Source organism: Centruroides vittatus, unplaced genomic scaffold, assembly GCF_030686945.1.
Source record: "Centruroides vittatus isolate TY-2023 unplaced genomic scaffold, ASM3068694v2 scaffold_386, whole genome shotgun sequence".
Classification (NCBI taxonomy): domain Eukaryota; kingdom Metazoa; phylum Arthropoda; class Arachnida; order Scorpiones; family Buthidae; genus Centruroides; species Centruroides vittatus.
In genome coordinates, this window is record NW_027122706.1 from 5,810,211 (window position 1) to 5,833,746 (window position 23,536).

At 26.1% G+C, this 23,536-nt stretch overlaps 1 protein-coding gene across 1 annotated transcript in view; it reads left to right on the top strand.

The window, feature by feature from the left end:
* The window catches only part of fliI (FLII actin remodeling protein), a 102,273-nt gene that overhangs the window by 14,314 nt on the left and 64,423 nt on the right, over positions 1-23,536 (top strand). The window contains exons 3-11 of the mRNA XM_067286724.1: positions 1,163-1,315; positions 2,245-2,330; positions 3,509-3,585; positions 7,414-7,498; positions 10,114-10,217; positions 13,317-13,436; positions 19,037-19,095; positions 20,232-20,389; positions 22,225-22,466. Coding sequence (XP_067142825.1) covers positions 1,163-1,315; positions 2,245-2,330; positions 3,509-3,585; positions 7,414-7,498; positions 10,114-10,217; positions 13,317-13,436; positions 19,037-19,095; positions 20,232-20,389; positions 22,225-22,466 — 1,084 coding nt within the window. The remainder of the gene's footprint in view (positions 1-1,162; positions 1,316-2,244; positions 2,331-3,508; positions 3,586-7,413; positions 7,499-10,113; positions 10,218-13,316; positions 13,437-19,036; positions 19,096-20,231; positions 20,390-22,224; positions 22,467-23,536) is intronic.

A 23,536-nucleotide genomic window follows, 5' to 3' on the forward strand; every position in this document is an offset into this window, starting at 1 on the left:
TTTATTCCAGTCCAGGAACCACAAAAACATTGGCCACTTGAAGTAAAACTTCTAAAAATAACAGATGAATACAATCAAAAAACTTACACACAATTAAAAATGATCTCCACGTTGACCCTTTTCTGTAGGCTACAACGTCTACAAACATTAAAGACTGTTAAAATTCTTCACAGTTTTTAATGTTTGTAGACGTCATTGCCTACAGAAAAGGGTTGACCGTCGAGATAATTTTTAATTGTGTGTAAGTTTTTTGATTGTATTTGTCTGTTATTTTTAGAAGTTTTACTTCAAGTGGCCGGATGTTTTTGTAGTTCCTGGACTGGAATGAAAAGGATAAAAACATAGGTAAAAAAGGATTCAAACTTTGTTTGTATAGTCTTAATTTTCATGAATGAAATTAATAAAAAGAATTAGGTTAAGTGGCAAGTAATATAGTGATAGAATGTTTACAAACAACTTTAAATTATGTGACTTTTTCTGCAGAATTATTTAATTATAAGTTCAAGTGTGCTATGAGATAAAAAAAAAGATTGAAAAACACTGGATTATCTGAATGAAATTACATTACTCCAAATGAATTTGAGTGATCTAGATATTTAGGAGAAACTTTCAAACTGTTAGAACTTAAAAGTTAGAAATTTTGGTGATTATTTTATATACATTTAAAAAAATAAATTTTAAACATTAAGATTTACAGATGATAAGATGTGATTCAGTAGTTTCAATTTTTTAATATACATTGATCAACAACAAAAATCTTGTATTTGTCTAACACTTAGGAGATTTGGCTTGTATCTTTATCCTTGTACATTCTAATTTTTAAGTTTCAGAGAATGAAGAATTTTAATCATTACTGAAATTTGCTTTTTTTCCCCTCTCATAGCATTAATAAATTGTTTAAAATTTTAAAATCTCAATTTTTTCATCTTAATCACTGTTAATACTAAATTATAATAATTTAGGTTTGTTACTTAAAGAATCAAAAATATTTAATATCAAAAAATTGGTAATTCACTAAATCAGGTTTATCATAAAAATTAATTTAAATTATTATATTGATGAGAAATCATTACATGATGTATCATCAATACAATGATTTCTTTATTAATAAGTATTTAATTTATTTCTATAGCAAATTAAAATAGGCTAATTTCATTTACAGGAGACATTATCTTTAGTGAGGAATAATTTAGTAACTATTCATGGAGAAGTTTCAACTTTGCCATGTCTACGATATTTCAACTGTCGGCATAATAAACTTAAAAATTGTGGAATTCCGTCTGACATATTTGATTTGGAAGATTTAGCAGTTATTGTAAGTATTACATATTTAATTTAGAAGTCTTACAGAATGCAGTTTATATTATGATAAATTATTAAATTTGTAAAATCTATTATACATTATATAAGTGTTTGATTATTTTTATAAAATTATTAAATCAATAGATATGCTTCTTTATTAAAACTTTTGCAGAAATCTATTTTTTTTTAGCATTAAAATTTGTAATTTAAAAATTAAATATTTTTAATGTATAAATAAATAAATAAAATAAAATAAAATAAAAAATTAATCTATTTATTGATTTGGTTTTATTCGTATACAGCAAATAATTATATTTTTGATATATAATAGTAATAAAAACATGATTTTAATCTGGCTATGTGCTGATCAAACAATTCCCAATTAGCTGAGAATAATCATGACTATTGACATGATTTTTCTATTATCCATCTCTGAAGTTTCTAGTGTGCTAGTTTTATATAAAATAAATTGTCCTAATTAATGCTATGAAGACTGTATGAAATTTGGTTGGAGTTATATGCTTTATATACTGAATGTTACAAAGACTTTATATATAGGTATATTCTGGTTTCAATTTTTTGTTTTGAAAAATTATATTAATGTTGATAAAATTGATGTATAAGTACTCTGATTGTTTTTTATTTAAAAACTGCAAGAATTATTGTTGGACTCTTTGAAGCAGCTCTGTTCAGGCATTTTCTTGAAATGATTAATATATTGATTTGATCATTGGACATTGATAACACTTTCATAAAATTTTAATATTGGATTTTATATAATTTAGTGAGACTTGCTATAATGAACTTTTTCACGAAATCAAATACAGTATATATTAGTATAAGCTCTTAGCAACTAATAATATTTAGTACACTAATTATAGAATTATTTGTAGTTTTGTATAATTTTGAAAAATTAATATTATACCCAATATATACACACAGGATTTCAGCCACAACCAGTTACGTGATGTTCCACATGATTTAGATCATTCTAGAGGCTTGCTTGTTCTCAATTTAAGTTATAACAAGTAAGTATTTAATAATTTTGATATAAATTTAACAAAATTTCATAATTACAAATTTTTAAAGTGTTGATTATAAAAAAAACTCTGAAATTTTTTATTACTTTGTTGTTCAAAATTTTATTATAATCAATATAAAATTTTAATTAATTTTTGGAAAAATTTAAAAATTTTAGTATTTAGACAAAACAGTTTAATTTTTATTTGTAAAATCTAGAAAAAATGTGATGAGGAGCACAGTTTGAAACTACAACTCTTGTAAATTAAAGAAATATCAATTGTCAGCTATATTAGTCCAGTATTGGAGATTTGTCTTGTATAGATGTTCAAAGAATTTAGACACATTTAACCGTATGATTATTTTTGCCATACTAATCAGTCAAGAATATTATATTTCCGTGAAAAATAACTGGAGCTTTATGTAGTATTACTGTATATATTAGATGTATGTACTAGTATAAGTAATATTGTAGATAAAAATAGTGTGCGCCAATAATTTGATACACCAATATTTTCTTTATAAATGCATTAAATTATTTCAAAATTTTTGTTTGGAAAATAAATTAAATTTAAAAATTGTATTTAATAAATCTCATTTTATCTCTGTGTTGTTTGGAAGTACTATTAAATGTATTAGGGTCTTTTTTTTTTTTAGTTTGACAAGTCATTGCACATTATTTCTCTATATCATACTGAACACACAGGCATTAAATCCAGTAAAGTACTGTACAAATTGAACTACATCTTTGTTTATTTCACATTTAATGTTCACCCATGTTGATTTGATCATATCTGTGTTTGATCCAATTTTTTCATTTAAAATAATGTATCAGGTATAGTCTAATTAAGTATAAAAGTATGAGAAACATAATAATGAAAATGCAGAAAAATAGGTAAAGAAATGATGCAAAGAAAATAGTGATAAAGAGAAGCAGTGTATAATTGATCATCAAATGGAAAAGACCCAAAGTAATCATCATATAAGACAATCATTTGAACAAATTATTTTACTAAATTTTATATCGGTAAAGTGATTTTTTTTGTAACAATCTTTGCAAATTTTTTATAAAGAATGGGTATAATTTCATTTTGTAAGATTATTTTGATTTATATACTTTTAACTAAATATATTTTAGAACTTAAATTATATAAATCTTAATTTACTAATTGTTTTTCTTTTTCAGTATTGAATCTATTCCCAACCAATTGTTTGTCAGTTTAACAGATTTACTTTATTTAGATCTAAGCAATAATAGATTAGGTAGGTACAAAATCTTTATTAAATAGTTATTTATATGTAGAAATGAAATAAAATGTAGGCAGTCTTTAGCTTTTGGACAGTTTGCTTTTTCAAACATAATATGTAATTATACAAAACAAAATTATATAGTAAATTTATACACAGTATAATGCAAACAGAATTCATTATGAATAATAATTATAAAGTATAATTTCTAATGGTAGGTCCCTTTGCAACAAAATAGCAAAATGACACAAAAAATTTATTTACAAAATTATAAGTCTAACAAAATCTGAACCTATATTTTGGATCTTTGCTTCCAGACCAACTAATTTGAAAGATAAAACCATACAAGTCACTTGCTAATAGTTATAAATCAACAGGATTTATGTATTATAATCAATAGTAATTATATACTATTCTATATGGCAGATGTGGCCAAACTTTTATCCCTTAGGGGCTACTTTTTCGGTAAAATATAGTCTGCGGGCGACTATGCCCATATTCAGGCAAACAATTTTAGGAATTTTCAAATTTTTCATAGATATTTTAATAAATAATTAACAAGAATTTCAACTAAAAAAATATTATGGCAAATAAAGAAAACAAATAATTATATTTTTTTAAAGCTACCACTAACCAAAGCCAAAATTATTGGGCTGGAAACGGCTATATTAATTATAAATTACAAGATAATTTGCTATTAGAGTGTGACGTTAGGCACCATCTTTTGCTAAATTTAATAATTATAATTTAATTAAATAATTTAGACCAAACTGGAAGAAAGGAATCGGCCCGAAGCGGGACTCGAACCCGCAACTTCTGTTACCTGTGCAGACATGTTACCAGTTATGCTACCTGGACCTTCGGTCCGATCTCCCCTTCCAGTATATCTAAGTATAAGCTACGACCATCGACGGCCCTTACAACGCTGGCTGGGGACACATCAAGTGCCCACGTCCTCTTCAAGGCACTCAACTGGCCATCGCAAGTCCGGCAAGGCGTATATATATATATAAACAAAACATCATCAGCCAACCCGTAATATATAAAGCTACCACCAACCAAAGCCGAAATTATCAGGCTGGAAACAGCTAATTAATTATAAATTACAAGATAGTTTGCTATTAGAGTGTGGTGTTAGGTGCCATCTCTTGCTAAATTTAATAATTATAATTTAATTAAATAATTTTAAAATAATTTAGACCAAACTGGAAGAAAAGTGAGTGCCTTGGAGAGGACGTGGCACTTGATGTGTCCCCAGCCGGCGTTGTAATGGCCGTCGATGATCATAGCTTATACTTAGATATACTGGAAGAGGAGATCGGACCAAAGGTCCAGGTAGCGTAATTGGTAACATGTCTGCATGGATAACAGAAGTTGCGGGTGGGTTTGAGTCCCACTTTGGGCCGATTCTTTTCTTCCAGTTTGGTCTAAATTATTTAATTAAATTATAATTATTAAATTTAGCAAGAGATGGCGCCTAATGCCACACTCTAATAGCAAACTATCTTGTAATTTATAATTAATATAGCTGTTTCCAGCTTGATAATTTCGGCTTTGGTTGGTGGTAGCTTTATATATTACAGGTTAGCTGATGACGTTTGTTCATATATATTTTTTTATTTCATGAAGCACAATAATAATTATTAAATTAAAAAAATTACAATGTAAAGAAATAAATACACAAAAAAATTTTAGCAAATAAAGAAAAAAATGTTAATTATAATTTGTTTATTTTTTGAGATGAAATACTTATTAACTTAAAAAAAATACACTGTGAATAAGCAAATGAATAAAAATGTTTAATTGGACGAAATCTGACATTGCATAAGTGCAGCAAGTTTTTCAAAATTTGGCGATTGCCATTTATATGCACATGCGTTGCGACTACAATTAATTTAAAAGTTAAGATTCATTTGCATCGGGATAAACACAAACAGTATGGGTACATTGCACAGACAGTCTATTATTGTAAGAATAAATTATTGAATTAAGATTTTTAAACAATAATTTAAGTGAAAGCAAATTGTTCAACTTTAGCTTTGCGGGCTACTTTCAAAACCTTTGCAGTCGACTGGTCGACCGCGGTCTACCCACCCCTGCTATATTGTATATCTTCTAAATTAAAATTAGACAGTGGTCTGGGTAGTGTAATTGTCAATGCATCTGCAGTTGCAGATTTGAGTTCCATTCTGGATCAATGTTTTTCCAGAAAATTCTGAATTAATTTACTTCTGATTATTAAATTGGCAGTTCAACTATTTACCTTTTGTCCAAATTGTGTAATATCTTTATTTGCTATATTATAGCATGTTTAAAATCAGGTGGTATTTTTTTGTTTATGACTATATGTTGAGTTTAGTTTATATGTAATTATTAGATATTAATAAAGTTTTACTGCAAAAATTTTTATTATTAAATATTTTTGTGATATAATGTGAGAAGTTAAATAATTTTACAAATATTTTATTGATATTACTGATATTTAATAGTTATAATATCATAGCAGCTTAATAAGTTTTTATGATTTATTTATTTGATATCTAAATGTATTTTAAAATACTGTATTTGTTTCCAATAATTAATGGTAACTTTTTTATACATAAATTTGAAAAGTACTAAGAGTTGCTATTTAAATCTTTAAAATAATTATATTAATAAAATGAAAATTTTTTTGTATAGAAGTTTTTTTAACATGCTTGTTATGTAAAGAATTTTTTTCATTCACCTATACATTTTCTCCAGAAATGTGTAGATGAATGAAAAAAGAAATTATCATACAAGACAATCATTTGAAACCTATACAATATTTTGTGTATTTAAAATTGGTTTTAGAGTAGTAGGTATGTTGTAGAGTACTATTTGTGGTGAATTAGATTATAATGATCGTTTTCTTTGTGTGTGTCCACAGATAGTACATGATGGATAATTATTAAACTGCTTACATTTTGCCAATTGTGTACCATCAGTGGCTCATGCTTAAAGAAATTATTTTTGAATTTATTCTTGGAAGAAGCATTGTCAACATGTGTTATTCATGCTGTGATTGTAGAAAATAAATATATGCAGCAGTAATTTCTGGTCTTTAGTTAGAAATCAAAATATCTAATTCAATGACACTCCATATCTAGTAGAATATTATCAAAATCTTCTCATCAACTTGGCAAATGTAAAGTTTCAGTAAAATCAACAAAAAGATACAGCTAAATGTTTACATATTTTTATGCTTGCCTTTTTAAAATTTTTTGTTAATATTATTAAATGTGTTTCTAAAGAGAATTATTTTGTCTTAAAAATGAATTCTTAACTTGAATAAATTATTTTTTTAAAGAAAAGTAGTTTCAATTTTATTGGGAATGTCCAATTTCATAAGTTTTTGATTGTTCTTTTCAATAAATCATTTAAAGTATAACAAATTTTATTTTTTACCACATAAGTGCATTAAGTACATTTCTACTTCATGTATTTGTATAATTCAAAAAAGTGTTTTTACTTTAAAAATGATACCTGATTAAGGCTAGGACATTTAGGCATTAAAAATCATATAAATAGTTATAAAAATCATACAAATTACAACTTTTATACCTATTTATATGATTTTTAACATATAGATGTCCTGGTCTATTAATAAAGATACTTTGTCCAGCTGGTTATGAAAGGTAAACTCATAATATAAAAACATAATTCAGCTAAGTAGCATTACATTTTATTATAGTGATATGCAACTATATGAAGCACAATGGCTAAGATGAAAGGTGCAAATGAGCCACCAGTGATACACATTGTTGCAAATGTGTTAATAAAAATTAGCTTGTTAAATAATCTAAAATATAATTTATGTTTCAGAAACTCTTCCTCCCCAGATGAGACGACTAGTCAATTTGCAAACACTAATACTTAATAATAATCCTCTTGGACATAATCAGTTAAGGTAAGATTAATGGAACAATATTTTTTTTTTACTTTTATTGTTTGAAAAAAATTATTCACTAATTTTTTTTTTTGAAAATTATAATTAATTTTTAATTTTTCAATTTTGCCAAATTTATTATTAATAGTTACTTTTATATTAAAATATAAAATAAATTATAACAATGATTAATAACAGTAATAATACATTTATTTTAATTTTAGCAGCAAAAGGTCCCTTTGCTGCTAAAATCTTAATTTTGGAACATTCCACTCTTGGTTTATCTTCTATTCAAGATGTTGATTAAATAGTTATCTTGGCAGTGTGGCTAAATTGTGACATTATTTTAGCCATCATGCCCTAAGACTAGATTGAAATTTTTTTCACTTTTCAAAGTTTTCTAAACTTTATTTGATTTAACTTCCTGAAGTTTCTTCCTCTTCATACAGCAGTGTTTCCAGTGCTATAATTGATTAAGGAATCCACTCGCTATTCAGACTTACACAGTTTTCAAGACTACATGTTCCATCATCAGAATCCAGGAATCTGTCATCATTTCTCATGGACTCTGATAATGGGATGGGTAGTCCTGAAAAATATTTAAATATGAATAGAGAGTGGACTTCTTAATTGATTTTAGTGTTACATTGGAAAAGATTGGAAAAACACAAATTAGACAACTCCATGAAATGTCATTAGAATACATTTTCTAATGACATTTCATGGAGTTGTCTAATTTGTGTTTTTCCAATCGTTTCCAATTCATGTACTTCTCTCACAAAAATGGAAAAATTTTCATGTATCTCCTTTATTTCAATGTTTATAGATTAAAAATTAGCAAAGAATGTTATAAAAAATTTTCATTTATAACATTATAAATAAATAAATAAGAATAAATCGTTTTGTAATTAAATATTACAATGGAGATATTGACAAGTGTTCAAATGATTTAGATTATCCACAAGGATTATTATTAGTACTGCCAATTCATATTTCAGAAACAACAGAGTATAATGAAAAAATGGATATAAATTCTGTTGTCCACTCAAACAATTTTTTGGGTGCTCAAGAAAAACTTAACTATTCAAGAAAAAATAGTCTCATTAATAATATTTATTAATGATACTAATTAATGTGACATCTATTCTAGTTTTAGTTTGCACAGTTTCTGAAACCACTGAAGATAAAGATGTAAATCAGTTCAGTGTTAAAGGCTGATTTGTACTTTATATGGTAAGACTGGAAAAGAGAAGAGAAAATATGCTATATTTTACACATTACTCATGACATACATCCATTCTCTTTTGGTTTGTGTCTAAGTAGAAGATAGTTCTACTTATTTTTGGCTTCATTATCCACAATTCTTTGAGCTATTAATCAAGAAAATTAATAAAATGATATTTTTGTTAACATTTTTTATACGTTATCTGTATATCTTTGATAATAAATTACTTGAATTTGAAGTTTCAAATTTTGAATAAATATTAATTTAGAACTTGCATAAAACATTGAAAATGTTACCTTGGGACTATCTTCCCTAATTTCTTTTTAATTCATCTGTAATACCCTTCATTCTCTTCTCAAATTTATTAAAAGCATGTGGTTTTTTTTTTAAAAGTATTTTATGAATAAGATAGGATTTCAGCAAGTACTTCAAGTACATCTAAACTGTCATATATTTTTTAACTGAAAGTAATGTAAGCATAGGCACACTTCTCATTTATTCTTTCATACTTTGATATGAGAAGAGAATGACAGAAAAGTGAACAAACAATTTCTCTCTTCTTTCCTGTTTTTACGAAGTATGATACTAGCCGAGTCTATTCTACAGTTTCATGTGTTTTCAGATTTGTGTGTTATGATGAAAATATATGTACTGTAGTTATAAATGGTAATGGACAGTTATTGCTTTATTTACCAATGGTGAATATTTATTTTTTAATTTTAAAGAAATTTTAAAATATTTGGCAGTTATCATAGATTTTCCTTCTCTGTAATCATGGAAGTGCTTTGCATATCCCACATTGGAAAATGCTGTTGTACATAATTATGAAGTTAAGCAACCTATTCTGGGATTGCATAACTTTAAAATTCTTAGGTAAAAATGAACATGTGTAATCAAGGTCTACGTTGTTCCTTTCTAGGCTTCCTTCTGTATTCTTAAATTAACTCTCCAGTTCATACTGTCTATTTGTTGATTTACTGTAGGATCACATTCTGAAACCTGTATTGTGCTTTACATAGTTTGTTCCAAACTGTTATGTTTAAAAAAATGTCTGAATCTTGACAAATAAAAATACCAAACTTCTATTAATCACATTTATTTATTTCAAGATTAATGTCATCCCAAATTTAGTTTATTTCTAAATGAATACAGAGACTTTGAGGTTTTGTCCATAAATAAAATGATACTTTAATTTCTTTTGCAATCAAAATTCAATTTTTCACCAGTTATACAACTTTGAAAACTATATCTGTTTATAAAAATTAATATAGAAGTAATATATGTATTAAACTATTCTCAAATTATATGAAAGATTTGAAAGAATTTGAGGTTTCTAAATTATATAGATTATAATAACTTAAAATCATTGTACTTGTTTAATAAAGTAAGTTTTATTTTGTAAATTTTTCAGGCAACTTCCAGCATTAATTTCTTTGCAGACATTACATATGCGTAATACTCAAAGAAATCTTTCAAATATTCCATGTACCTTAGATAATATTACAAATTTATCAGGTAAAATTTTTGATTATTTTTTGATAAGAAAACATTATTGTTTTAAATTTAAACTTTAGTGAAAGTATTGGATTTATTATGTATTTTAAACTTTTATTTATTCGTTTAAAATGGAATTAATGTACAAATGTACTATTATTGAATATTCATTTAATTATATTCATTTGATTCATTTATTAAATATTCATAGTAAAATGAATTTTGAAATGCAGAAAATTGAATAATCAGTTATTTTTTTTTGTTTAAGGAGCTGTCCATAAATTACATAAGGGCGATTTCGGCCATTCTAGACCCCCACCCACCCGTGTAAGAAACCGTAATATTTTCTTTGATCCCCCTCTCCTTCCCTATCTTACATAATATTTAGGCATGATTTTATAGAAAGATTTTAACAAAAATAAAATTTTTTAATGAAACCCTAAAAACCTTAGGTCCAAAATATATAATTATTAATTAGTTAATTAATATATACTATTATTTATAAAAGACTTTATGTGAACAAATTTAAAAATATAAAAATTTAATGAATTTGAATGGACAATTTATTTTAAGAACTTTATTTTTTAATTATTAACAATCTTTTTATCATCATCATCATTAATTAACACCATAATATTCATTTATATATAAATTTTAATTTTCGCAAAAAGGACGCAAAAAACTTTGACAGATCAACCAACTAGTGCACATATAAACAGAAACGTCATACAAAATAAAACAAGAGAGAATAGATAGAAACCACATTCTGTTGCCATATTGATTACATCTCGGCTAAGGCCAAGAAAATAAACTACATACTGCTAAAATGTGCTAGGTGCATCTGGGGACTAAATCATAAAGCTTGTAAAACTCTATATAATGGGGCAATACAACCAATGCTACTTTATACGGCCTCTAGCTGGGGTCATGTAACTAGCAAGTAAGTTACTCTCTCTTCAAAGACAGTTTGCCATCAGGATTTCAAAGTGCTGCAGAACTGTTTCTACTAACGCCTCTCTGACACTAGCAGAGCTACTTTTTTTGCCACTATGTATTGTAGGAAAGGTTCTAAACTACTTCATCAGATCTACAAACATCAAGGCTCAACAACAGTCTCTATTCCTATCTACAGCTGTTCATATGCTACCACATTGCAATTACCCTATCTCTGATCATCATCCTGTAAACAAGGTTATCCCCAGGGTACATTTGGTGTCATCTGCTTCCTCCATGGATAACCATGCAGACATTAATATCTTCACAGATGAGTCCAAAAGCCCTCTTCATGTGGACTCGAGTATCTGTATCTTCCTCCAAACTGACATATTTTGTCTAAAATATATTAGAAGGTACAGATACCTCCCACATACCTCCATCTGTCAAGTTGAAGATGATGCTGTCTACCAAGCTATTCAGTGGACCACTTCACTACCAAACAAATCTCTATCAACATTTACAGTGATTCTCAGTCTGTCCTAGAAGCTCTATTAAATCCCAATTGCAATAGCAATTGGGATTAATATCACATATATCCAGCACCATATTAAAAATCTTGTAAATAAGATAACTTTTATATTTTGTTCCTGACCATACTGGAATACTAGAAAATGAAAAAGCCAACTTTGAGGCTAAGTCAGCTGCAAAGGACACTGACTTGACTACACTCACATCCCTCTCTCATGTAGCAGCCTTAAAAATTATATTCATGACAACACTATACAAAAATGGAATCAACAATGGTTAAGCAGTAAAACTGGTAGAATAACAAAACTTTATTTTCCTAGTGTTGAATGCAGGATCTCATCTTAGAGATTTAACGTTTGCTACTGCTCAACTACTTACTGAGCATGATAATTTTAGAAGCTACCAGGTGATGTATAACTGGGCAGAAACTGCCTCTTGCTTTTGCTCTACAGAAAACCTAGACACCCTCGATCATATGATTTATCATTGCGCAATTTACGATCAACATAGACTTATTCTGAAATTAGAACTCTTTATGCTTGGTTTCAGGTGGCCATGTCCACTAGATAAGTTTGTTCAGAAGCCACTGTTTGATACTTTTTACAATTATGTTCAAAAAACATGGAAGAAAAGACTATTTATAATTTCTAATATCTAGTTTTACATTTCAGATTTCACTAAAAGCCAAATACTAATTTTATGTTTACTTTGTATCATGTAAATTTGGTTTATGTATTCTTAGTGTTATACATCCATAGGAGTGGTGTACTTATTCTAATAAAAAAAAAGAGAAAAACCACCACACAGCCTTTTTCCCGTGATAAAAAATGTGTACAGCATGAGTCTGCTAGTGTTATTATTTTATCACATCACACAAGATGGCATTAGTACAATGAACGTTCTTAATAGAAACCACCAAATTGAAGTCAAATTCAAAACTCCACCTCTAAACGAGATAGAAAAAATAAAAATATTACATAAGATGAGATCTATTACCCTCCTACCCCTGAGTAAGAAATTGCAAGAAATCCTTGACCCCACCCACCCGAAAATACCTTATGTAATTTATGGACGGCCCTAAGATGATATCAAATAAAGTTTTTTTGAGCAAGAAATTTCAAATAAATTGTAAAACTTATAAAAAGAAATATAAAAATAGTTTATACAGTAGGTGTTTTATTCTTATGAAATGATCTTATTGAAAATAGTATTGAAAGTTATTAATAACATTAGTTGTTATGAGAATTTTTATTTTAGAATTTATAATAATAATGCCATTCATTATATTACAAACAATATAAAAAGTATTGTTGTTTTGCTGTTTACCAAGTATTTACATTTTTAACATTTACTTCTAATAAATAATAATAGATCATCTGAAGTTTTTCTTTTTTAATAAGAGAAAACATGTTATGAGAGAGAGATGCACATTTCATTAAGGAAGCATCAAAAAGCAAATATTAAAATTTGATCTATAATTCTAATTATGATTCATGTACAAAGTAGTAGTAATAAAGCTGCAATAAATTCTGCATATTTTTAATACAAAGAGTTTTGTAAATGTCATTTCATTTAAATAATGTTCTATTATTGTATGAAAAATTTTTAATTTCAAATTTGAAAAATAATCATTATAATTATTTTATTTTCATTTAGATGTGGATTTTTCTCAAAATGCTTTGCCTAGAATCCCAGATGCATTATATACTTTGGTTAACTTAAAAAGACTTAATTTAAGTGATAATTGTATTACTGAAATTTCTGCTGAAATTGGAGGTAAGATTTAAAAGGCTTTTTATAAATAATTTTTATATATTAACATTGTAAATTTAAAATATGCTAAAGAAAAAAAGTGCCTTTTTTTATTTTAATTGTTTTTACATAATTGAAACAATTTTATTTATAAAATGAAGAAACATTTTATTGTATTTTTATTATTGTCTTATTATAAAATAGTCTTACAGTATCACTATAATTGTAGCAAAATTAAGAAAACAATATTAAAATTCAGTTAAATACAAAATATTACCAAATAACATGTCAAAAATTTTATAGTAGAATTAAGATATTAATAATTATAATTTATCTGTATTGTAAATTAATTAATTTAATTAAATTTTGATACATGTGAAAGACATTTAGAGAAGAATTTAAATTCAAACTCTCAGTCACTCTGAGTTGTCTGTTAAAACATTTATGTAACTTTTGGAATTTCAGGGCTTTAATTATTATTAATATGCTATTATGATATAGGATATAAGCATAGAATTAAACAGTATTATGATTGAAATTAATAAATAATTTGTATTGTTTTAAAATTCTATAATTGTATGTGTTTTTTTACTTGTATTTTTCTTTCTTGCTGCAATAAGGGAACATTTTACAAATATTATGTCTACTGTTCACCTCGTATATGTTGTGCTGCCATTACTTAAAACAGAATATTGGATAACCAAAATTGTACTGTAATTTGTATTAATCAAGTCTTTATACAGAATTTTTTCTTTTACTTATTAATAAAATACTGTAATTTTAGGTTTAATTCAATTGATTTATGTAAGACAACTTTACATAAAAATGCATTTGTCTGCATTTTTCTTAATTTTTATATTTTACTCACTTTAATCTTGTAATATTTAAAGAGCATAAATTTGGATGAATTTCTATAGTATTTTCAATAATCAATAAAACCGTGAGAGAAACACAAGGAATGCATTTTTTGTTTATTGATAAAAATTATATTATCATATATTTATCTTAAAATATTTCATATTGCAATATATTATTAACACATGATTCACATGACATAATATGTTAAAAATAATGTCTAAATTACCACAGGCATGTAATGCCACTTATATTTAATGCAAGTAGGGATATCTTGATAATCTGACTGCTGATACCGATACTATATCAATAGTTTTCTTTGATACTGAGTATCTTTTGTACTCAATACTATCTCTTGTATCCAATACTGGTATCGATACTTTTCCTCAGGTATTGGATATATATTTTTCACAGATAGGTCTGACCAAAACTGGATTTTGCAGCCACATCAGAAACTGAAATGGAATTTTATATTATTTTTGGTTAAGTTAAAAAGTATGTAGAACATATTAATGACCAAAAAATCAATAAATGTATTATGTGAAATTTCATTTTTTCAATCTATAAATGCTTAGAGTTTAGATTAGCATTTATACATGTAAATAAGTGTTTAGTTAAACATTATGCAGTACTTTTGTTTATTAATCAACTTGGACCACCAATGATGTTTAAAATGAGCTAAAATTTGTTTACACTGACATTTGTAAAAATTGAATACAATAAGGAACTTTCAAAATAAAAGTACTGTTATACCTCTCCACTTAAGATTTCTTATCCACTCCTACTCCATGTATGGTAGTATCCACAGAGTCCATTAACAGGACCATAGAACTGGTCCTACTTCTTTTGTGTACATAAGATATCTTATGAGTGTAAACTGAAGTACTGACTGACACACTTATTTCTGAACCAGATAGCCAGGATTAAATTTCCTGGAATAAACAACAAAATACCAGTTGCTACTGTGGAGCTCAGTTGGCCTTCATTCTAATGAGTACAGTATACCTATCCCTCATTTTACATGATCCATTTTTATGCAATTTCAAAATAATGTGGTTGACAAAAGAGAACTAATCTTGTCTTTATACAGTTGATTTTATTTCAAGGGGGAAAAACAGTTTATTTGAAAATTTTTAAATTTACCTTTTCATTAAAATTGTCTTATTGTTAAAAAAGTTACTTTTTAGTTGAAATCAAGAGTTAATTAATTTATTTAAGCACAGTACAATGTGAGATTGGGGACCATGAGATCATGCTTACTATAATCAGGACAGTCTAAGTTTAAGATAGGAGACTGAGAGATTGCAAAATATCCTCTTATGTCAGGAGCCTGACACCAGTTAGAATTAATATTTTGTATTGTGTTCTAACTTGCGATAAGAAGAAGGTCTTAATTCAAATTTAGTCCAAGTGGTATTATGTCAGAGAAGAGAGCTACTGATTTAAAAATGGACATAGACATTAAATGAATCTGAAATTAAATATATTTATTTATATAAAAATATAAAGAATGGGTTACAATTCTATATATCAATTAAATGATTAAAATATCAAATGAATGTCAATTAACCAATAAAATAATAAAACGAATGTATTCATCTACTTAAATGATTCCTTGTTCAAACCACTAATACGAGAAAGAGCTTACAATAATTATTATTGTTACCTGGGGATGTATTGCAAGAACCGTTTTTGTGTTTGTGGTGACTTCTCATATCATTCTTCTAATGGTGGGATTGATGCACCAAAAATAAGGCTGAATTTATTCAGAGGGCTAACTAGAGCTTGTGACTAGAAGCATGGCTGTGCATGACTAAAAGCATGGAAAAAAAGGTGACCTCCATCTTTTATATCAAATCAGTGGACCAATGGAGTTTTTCTACGATTCGTTTCAGTCACTCCTAAACTTGCATTTTAGAAAGAACTTCCCAACTTCCTCTGATTCATAGGAAGTTAAAGATGATGTATTCTGATAAACTTTTCTTCTTTTTCATTTGAAAATAAAATAACATTTTAAGCTAAATTAATTTTCTAAAACATTTTAAACATTAAAATGTTCCCTAATATAATCCTAGTTCTTACAACAGTCCTAAATGTACATCAGAGAATGTTGTATGTTTATCTTTCCTGTGCTATCTCGTGTTTACTATATTTATGTACAAATAATGTTAATAACATTTTCACGTGCAATACAATAATGATCTCTTACAACACCAATTGCCCGAATGGATAGAAAATGCTTTTACACCAATTCCCTTATTAAATTTACACACACACCTACATCACTCCTTTCAGAAGTTGCCACAAAGCATTTCTACTTGCATTTTGTTTTTTTACAGCAGTAGCTAATATGTGTAATTGTAAATTCCTTAAATTATGGACATGAGTGTATTATTTCTTATGAAATATTACAGTATTGTTCTGAAATAAGTATGAAAAAGTTTATTATTAAAACAAAAGTAATTGTTTTCTGTTATCAACATGAGTCTTTTGTAGTATTTGTAGTACTTATTTTACAGTAAATCCCTTATTGAGTAATAGGGTACTTGCCAACGAAACTGCTTCAAAATGAGGAAAGGGTATAAAGAAATAATAACAGTTTTAAAGAAGTGATAGGATTAAGGTAAAAAAGGAGTGTTTTTTATTGGGTGAAGTTATTAGATAGGAAGGATGCTTTTATCACTAGATTATATTAACATTATTTTCTTTGTAATTGTTTTCTGTCATATTTTTTTGAAGAAATTAATTTAATTATATAATTTTGCAAGATGTGTTTTTGTTGAATTTATATACTTTGTATACATTTCAAAATAATACATAATTTTGATTTCTTAATTGTCTTGAAATATTCATATAAATACAACAGTCAGTATATATTTAAGGTAAAAATAAGGAATAAATGATAGATGATGAACGTATGTTCATATTTTACAATGCAAAATTACATAGACTAATATAATCATCAGGTTACAATTCTATGTGATCTTGTATATTTTCACTTACTGTAGAATAAATGTACTGTACATAATCAATTTTTTTTAATGATAAACTAATTAAGCTGTAAAAACAATAACACTTAATTTTACAAACTAATTGTTTTCTGCAATCAATTGCTAAGCATGCTATAATATTTTTCATGGACTGTCATAAATTCAGGTTACATTTCTGAAAATACAGTTTGAACCATATAATATCATATGGCAAGGATTATTATAACTTATACATTCATAGAGTAAATCATACCAGTCGTAAAAATGCAATTCTTAAATGGTCATAAAGTGGAAATATACTACATACAATACTTTGATAATGTTTTAAATTTAATTTATTACAAATTTAATGTTGAGAATCAAGATTAAATTCAAGTATAAATGTCAGTTATGGTATCAGAATATTTTTAAGTTGGAATTGTTCAAATTGTTCTTTTAATTTAAACTGTTTGATTAATTTGTAAGCTGACGATGGTCACTGAAGAAGAACAAAAATGTTTATTTCTATAATCCCATTGCTGGTAAATAACTTGATTATTTTTGAATATTTATATTAACCAGTTATAATTTATTAAAATGGATAAAGAACTAAGTTGAGATATTCTTATAAAATTTTTCATCTTTGTTTATATGTTTCATACTTGTTTGTTCATTACTTTTTTACCACTTTGTTTAAATAAATATATAAATGATATGAGATATATGTAATACTGTTTGAAAAATTAAAGATAGTAGATACATATTAAAGAACTTTTATGCTAGCTTTAATTTTAAAAACATTGTAAAAAATCTACAGAAAAAATTTTATTACAATATTTGAAAGCTCCATCTAAAATGAATAAGAAAACAAATTTATAAATAATAATAAATGTAATATAAACAGTGGTATCTCATATTTCGAATGACTAATTTTAAACATTCCAGAGTTTGAATGCTAAATTTGAGAGAAATTCAGTCTGAGTTTGAATGATGCTTTTATGTTTGAACTGTGTGTGCAATGAAAAAATGCACTCACTGTATAAATGCCATCTGTTGTACACCCAAATTGTCTCTTGTTCTTGCTGTGAAAGCATCTGTTGTGTTATGCTTTTGTGTTTTCAGTTCCTTTTTTTTTTTTGCTTTAGTTTTGTTTAGCTATTATATATATATATATATATATATATATATAAACTCTTACCTATTATCCATTGCATCCAAGAAAAGTATGAAAGCAATGGAGCCTAAGAGGAAAGTTGTTGTATCGATGATTAAAGTGTAAAAGGAACTTATTGGAAAACAAGAAAGTGGTACAATTGTGACAGATCTAGTGGCCATGTTTAAGTTGCCAAAACTAGTAAATGCAATTTTCATTTTATTATACAGTATTTACATATTTATTATTTTTATATTTTAATTTCTTGTTTTAATTGCATTTAATTGTGCTATTTTTACCCTATGTATATTAGGCTGTTTTAAATTTATCAAAATGGGTATTGTTTAAGGTGAAGGAACAAATTAATTTGCTTTCCATTATTCTTAATTGTAAAAATGGATCTGCACTTCAAACAATTCAGAGTTTGAATGTCCTCCTGGAATGAGTTAAATTTGAAATATGTTTGCCACTGTATTGATTTTTTAAACATTATCAAAAGTTTTATATTAACTATAAAGAATTAATATTTTTTGAAACATTTGAACTAATGACTTTTGAAAAGAAACATTTTGAATATTAAATTCTGAATTGAAAAAATTTTAATATAAATTATATTTTAATATTTAATTTTTTTCTGTTTAATTTAGATAATTGGAAAAATTTAGAAACATTAAATTTGTCAAGAAATAAATTAACAGCTCTTCCTGTAAGTTGAATTATTGATTTATGTAGTTTTTTTTGTGAGAATTATAAATGATATTAATATGTAGTTATAAATAATTTGTTATATATTCTGAATGTATCATAGAATGGTATAACTTAATGACAATGTATTAAACAGCTGTTTAAATACCAGTTTGAAATTCAAATACTTTAACCTTCTAGCTGAGGTGTTTCAAATAAAACTCCAAATACTTCCAAAATATTAGAAATAATTAAAATACAGCCCAGATCTGGATGAAAGATGCTTTAAGTAAAATTATTTGCTAATTTATTATAAGAATAGCCAGTTTTGAATCTGTTGAAAAAATTAACAAATTATACGTGTTTATGATTAAAACAAACTTGCAAAAATATGTAACAAATGTCAAAAGTATCCATATGTGAAAATACAAAAAGTGAATTATTTATTATTAAAATTACTTGAAAACAATTTTAGTAATAAATTATTATTTGGATTTACCACATAGGTGATCATATTTTGAATTTAGATTATAAATTTAAGTTATTACACATTTTATAGTAGTAGAAAGTTTATTCATAAGATATATTGTAAAGGAGAATGATAATTTCTCTATAATGAAAGATAATTATTAAAATTTCATAAAAAACTCTATACTAGCTATACTAATAAAATTTTATTATAAATACAATAGAGCATCATTTATCCAAATCAATTGGGGACTGGGGTTTTTCGGATAACCGATTATGTATGAAAAAATATATTAACCTATCCGATGTTGAAATTTTTCTCTGTTGCGTGTCACTTTGTGTTGAATTTTTCTTCGTTGCGCGTTGCTTTGTGCTGAATTTTCGTCAATTTTAAGCCTAACAAAAATTTTTATAATAATAATCGAGGCTATTGTATTGTTAAAAATTATTTGATTATTTTGTACAAACAAAATAAATATATTGAAAAATATAAAAACAAAAAATTATACTTTAGAAGTTAATCTAGTATCAAAAACGTTCAATTCAGCACGACACAGTCCGACTAGAAAGCTTTCGGTTAACTGACATTTTGGATAAACGATGCTCTACTGTAATAATATAATTTTTTATAATTTTTATTAAAAATTAATAACAATATTGAATGAATTATTTATAAATTTTTATCTACAGGCTACTTTATGCAGGCTAACAAAACTAAGAAGATTATATATAAATGATAATAATTTAGATTTTGAAGGAATACCATCTGGAATTGGCAAATTGCACAATCTTGAAGTCTTTATGGCTGCAAATAACAATTTAGAAATGATTCCAGAAGGAGTTGTCAGGTAATATATAAGTTATTGTATATAAATTTTCAGATGTACAGTTTTAGGTTTTACTTATTTTTTATTCACTGATGTATTTCTAAGTTTGCTAGATATTACAACAATTTATCATTAATTTAGAAACTACACATAATTAAAACAAAATAATGAAAATTTTTAAATAAATGTTTATATTGAAAATTGAATATAAAGTGTATACAGTAATAATACTGATGTTTAATTAATAAATTTGTGGTTTTAATGAGAAGTAAAGTTTGAATTAGTATGTTTAGTAGAATCCACTTATGGTAACCACATAGAAAGTTACATGCATTGATAATAACTAACTCAAGACATTAAGTGTGGGTAAGTAAATAATATGATAATTAGTGGAAATTTTGGTTTTATTATCTCTGGCATTAAATGGAGGTAAAAAATAAATAAAACTATATAACTTGAATATTTATCAATTTAATAAATAATTTAGTCAGTATTGTTTGCCCGCACTTTTTTCAGTACAGTGATACCTTGGTTTTCATCGATAATCCATCCGAAAACAATTGACAAAATCCAAAAACTTGGAACTTATCGTGGATGGCAACTTCTTGTACTGTATATTTGGCTGATTTCAGCAATTTTAATGCCACTCTCATATTTTTCAATGATTTCCTTCAATTTGATAATGTTCCTGGCTGCTTTCTTTCAAGTGCTGCTGGATCTGGAAACTTTCTTTGGTCCCATGATGGAGCTAAAAGGAAAGGAAAGGCTAGACTTGTGGGATAATGCTCACAAAACAAGAAGCCACGCCATGCTGAGCAGGAAAATGCAAGGGCTGCCTTTTGTTTTTGCAAAATTAGCAGCGAGGTAACTTGGGCACACCAACGAAACTGAGACAACCAACGAAAACCGAGACAAATTTTTTTATGGTAAAAAATCAATGAAAACTGAAACTGACAATAACTGAAGTCAATGAAAACTGAGGTATTACTGTACTGTTTTTAACAACAACTAGCATATAAGTGAAATAAAACCTGTCAGAAATTTAAATTACTGTACTGTGAACAAATAATGATTATACATTAAATGTTAATCATTTTAAAGAACTGATTAAGGCTGAAAATGATTGATTGAACATTATCAGTCACTTGTTGAGGCTGGTAGCATGAAAATATGGTTTAAAAGTGCCTATTTATTTGAAGATAGTGAAAACTAACTGAACTATGATAACAATATACTGTTTTATAAGTGAATTTTAACTTATATTTTGGACAAGCAAATTCTGATAAAATTCAATGACTGATGATGATTAACAAAATTTATATTTGAAAAACATGATTAAAATATAAAAGTATTTTTGATATTCTTCAAATAAATTATATTATTATAAATGAAAAAAAATTAATATTTATCTAATTGCTATATTTATTGCCAATAGCCTTTATTTTCATAAGAAACAGATGAATAGATAATATCATGTATAATTAGCAGTTGTGATTTGTTTAGAAAGTAATTTCAATTTTATAAGAAAAATTCTGTATCATGAAAAAAGTTGGATTTTAGGTTAATTTCAAAATTCTTAACTGTATTTAAATATTAAAATTGTTAATAGGCAGAAAAATTATTAAGCTGGATATGATATAACTAGGTAGGAATTTGAATTTTACTGTGTAGGTAAATTGATTTCAGTATACTATAAAATTTTTAATGGCTTGTTAAAATACATGAATGATATAAAACATGTATTATGTTCATAAATATATATGTAAGGTTTTGTGTTTATATATGTATGTATTTTAATTTAATTTATTCCTTTTTGTTTTACTATTTTATATAACAATTTTGACAAATGGAAAAAGATGTGGTAGACTTAAGAAACTTGTACTCTCTCACAACCGATTGATAACTTTACCAGAAGCAATACATCTGCTGACTGATTTAGAAGTTTTAGATTTAAAGGACAATCCTGACCTTATTATGCCTCCTAAACCCCATGAACTATTAAAAGGCAGTGGAATGGAGTTTTATAATATTGATTTTTCACTGAATAATCAATTGAGATTAGCTGGTGCAGCTCCTGTTACTCCAGTATCAACTCCTGGTATGTTTTTATTTTGTAATTAAAAAATAATTTTAAAAAAATTATATAAAAATTTAAAATATTTAGATGAATTTTTTTCAGTATTTTATTATATTTGGATGTATTAATATATTGAAATTAATTTAATAAAGGACTATTTAATATAAACAAAAATAGGATTCCTTTACAGATAATGTGTGCAGTTTTCTCTACAAATCTCAATTATTAATGACAAAACAATACTAAAATATGCAATAGCATATTAATTCTTGATATAGTTAACTTTTTAAAAGCACTAAGAAAAAAATTAATTTTTTTAATTAATTTTATTTTTATTTAACTAGTTGGAAGAAATATTTAGCTGGTCAATTGACCAATGCGGAGAGAACACTGATAAAATTTTTCAACAATAATTAATAACTGCAGTATTTTAAAACATTTCAACATGAAACATTAATAAGAAATTCAAAATAGTAATTCTAATGACATAACCATTATTTTAATGAAGTAAATGATATACAAATAACATCAAAAAAGACAATTTAAGTCCAGTTTGTATTAATTTTAGTTTTCTTTATTCTGGTTAGACTTAGTTCAGTTTCTTGTCATTTTTTTTAATCAGCTTTTTTAAATTATTCAAACTGAAGTTAATATTATTTCTTTATACATAGCTTGAACTCCAAAGTTTTGATGTGCATAATTTTGTAAAAATAAATATGCCTATTTGCATGCATATATAAAAGTTTACTATTCTTGGACTCATATATGAGATGTAGTGATGGAACCTTCTCATTGATAAAAGTTTACTAAGCAATTTCAAATTCACAGAACTATTTTAATGCTAAATATTACTGAATATTAATGATTTGCAGGAATAAAATATATTATACCATCACTTTGCAATTAAATGATTTATTAGAATGACACACACACACACACACACACACACATCTATATAGTTTGTTGTTGTTAAACAATTGTTCATTATTGTGGCATGCAATGTTTATTTTAAAAACTATCTAATAAATTAATAACATAAAAATTATCATTATGATTTACTTTAATCAAGTAGTTTAATTCTATGGAATGTT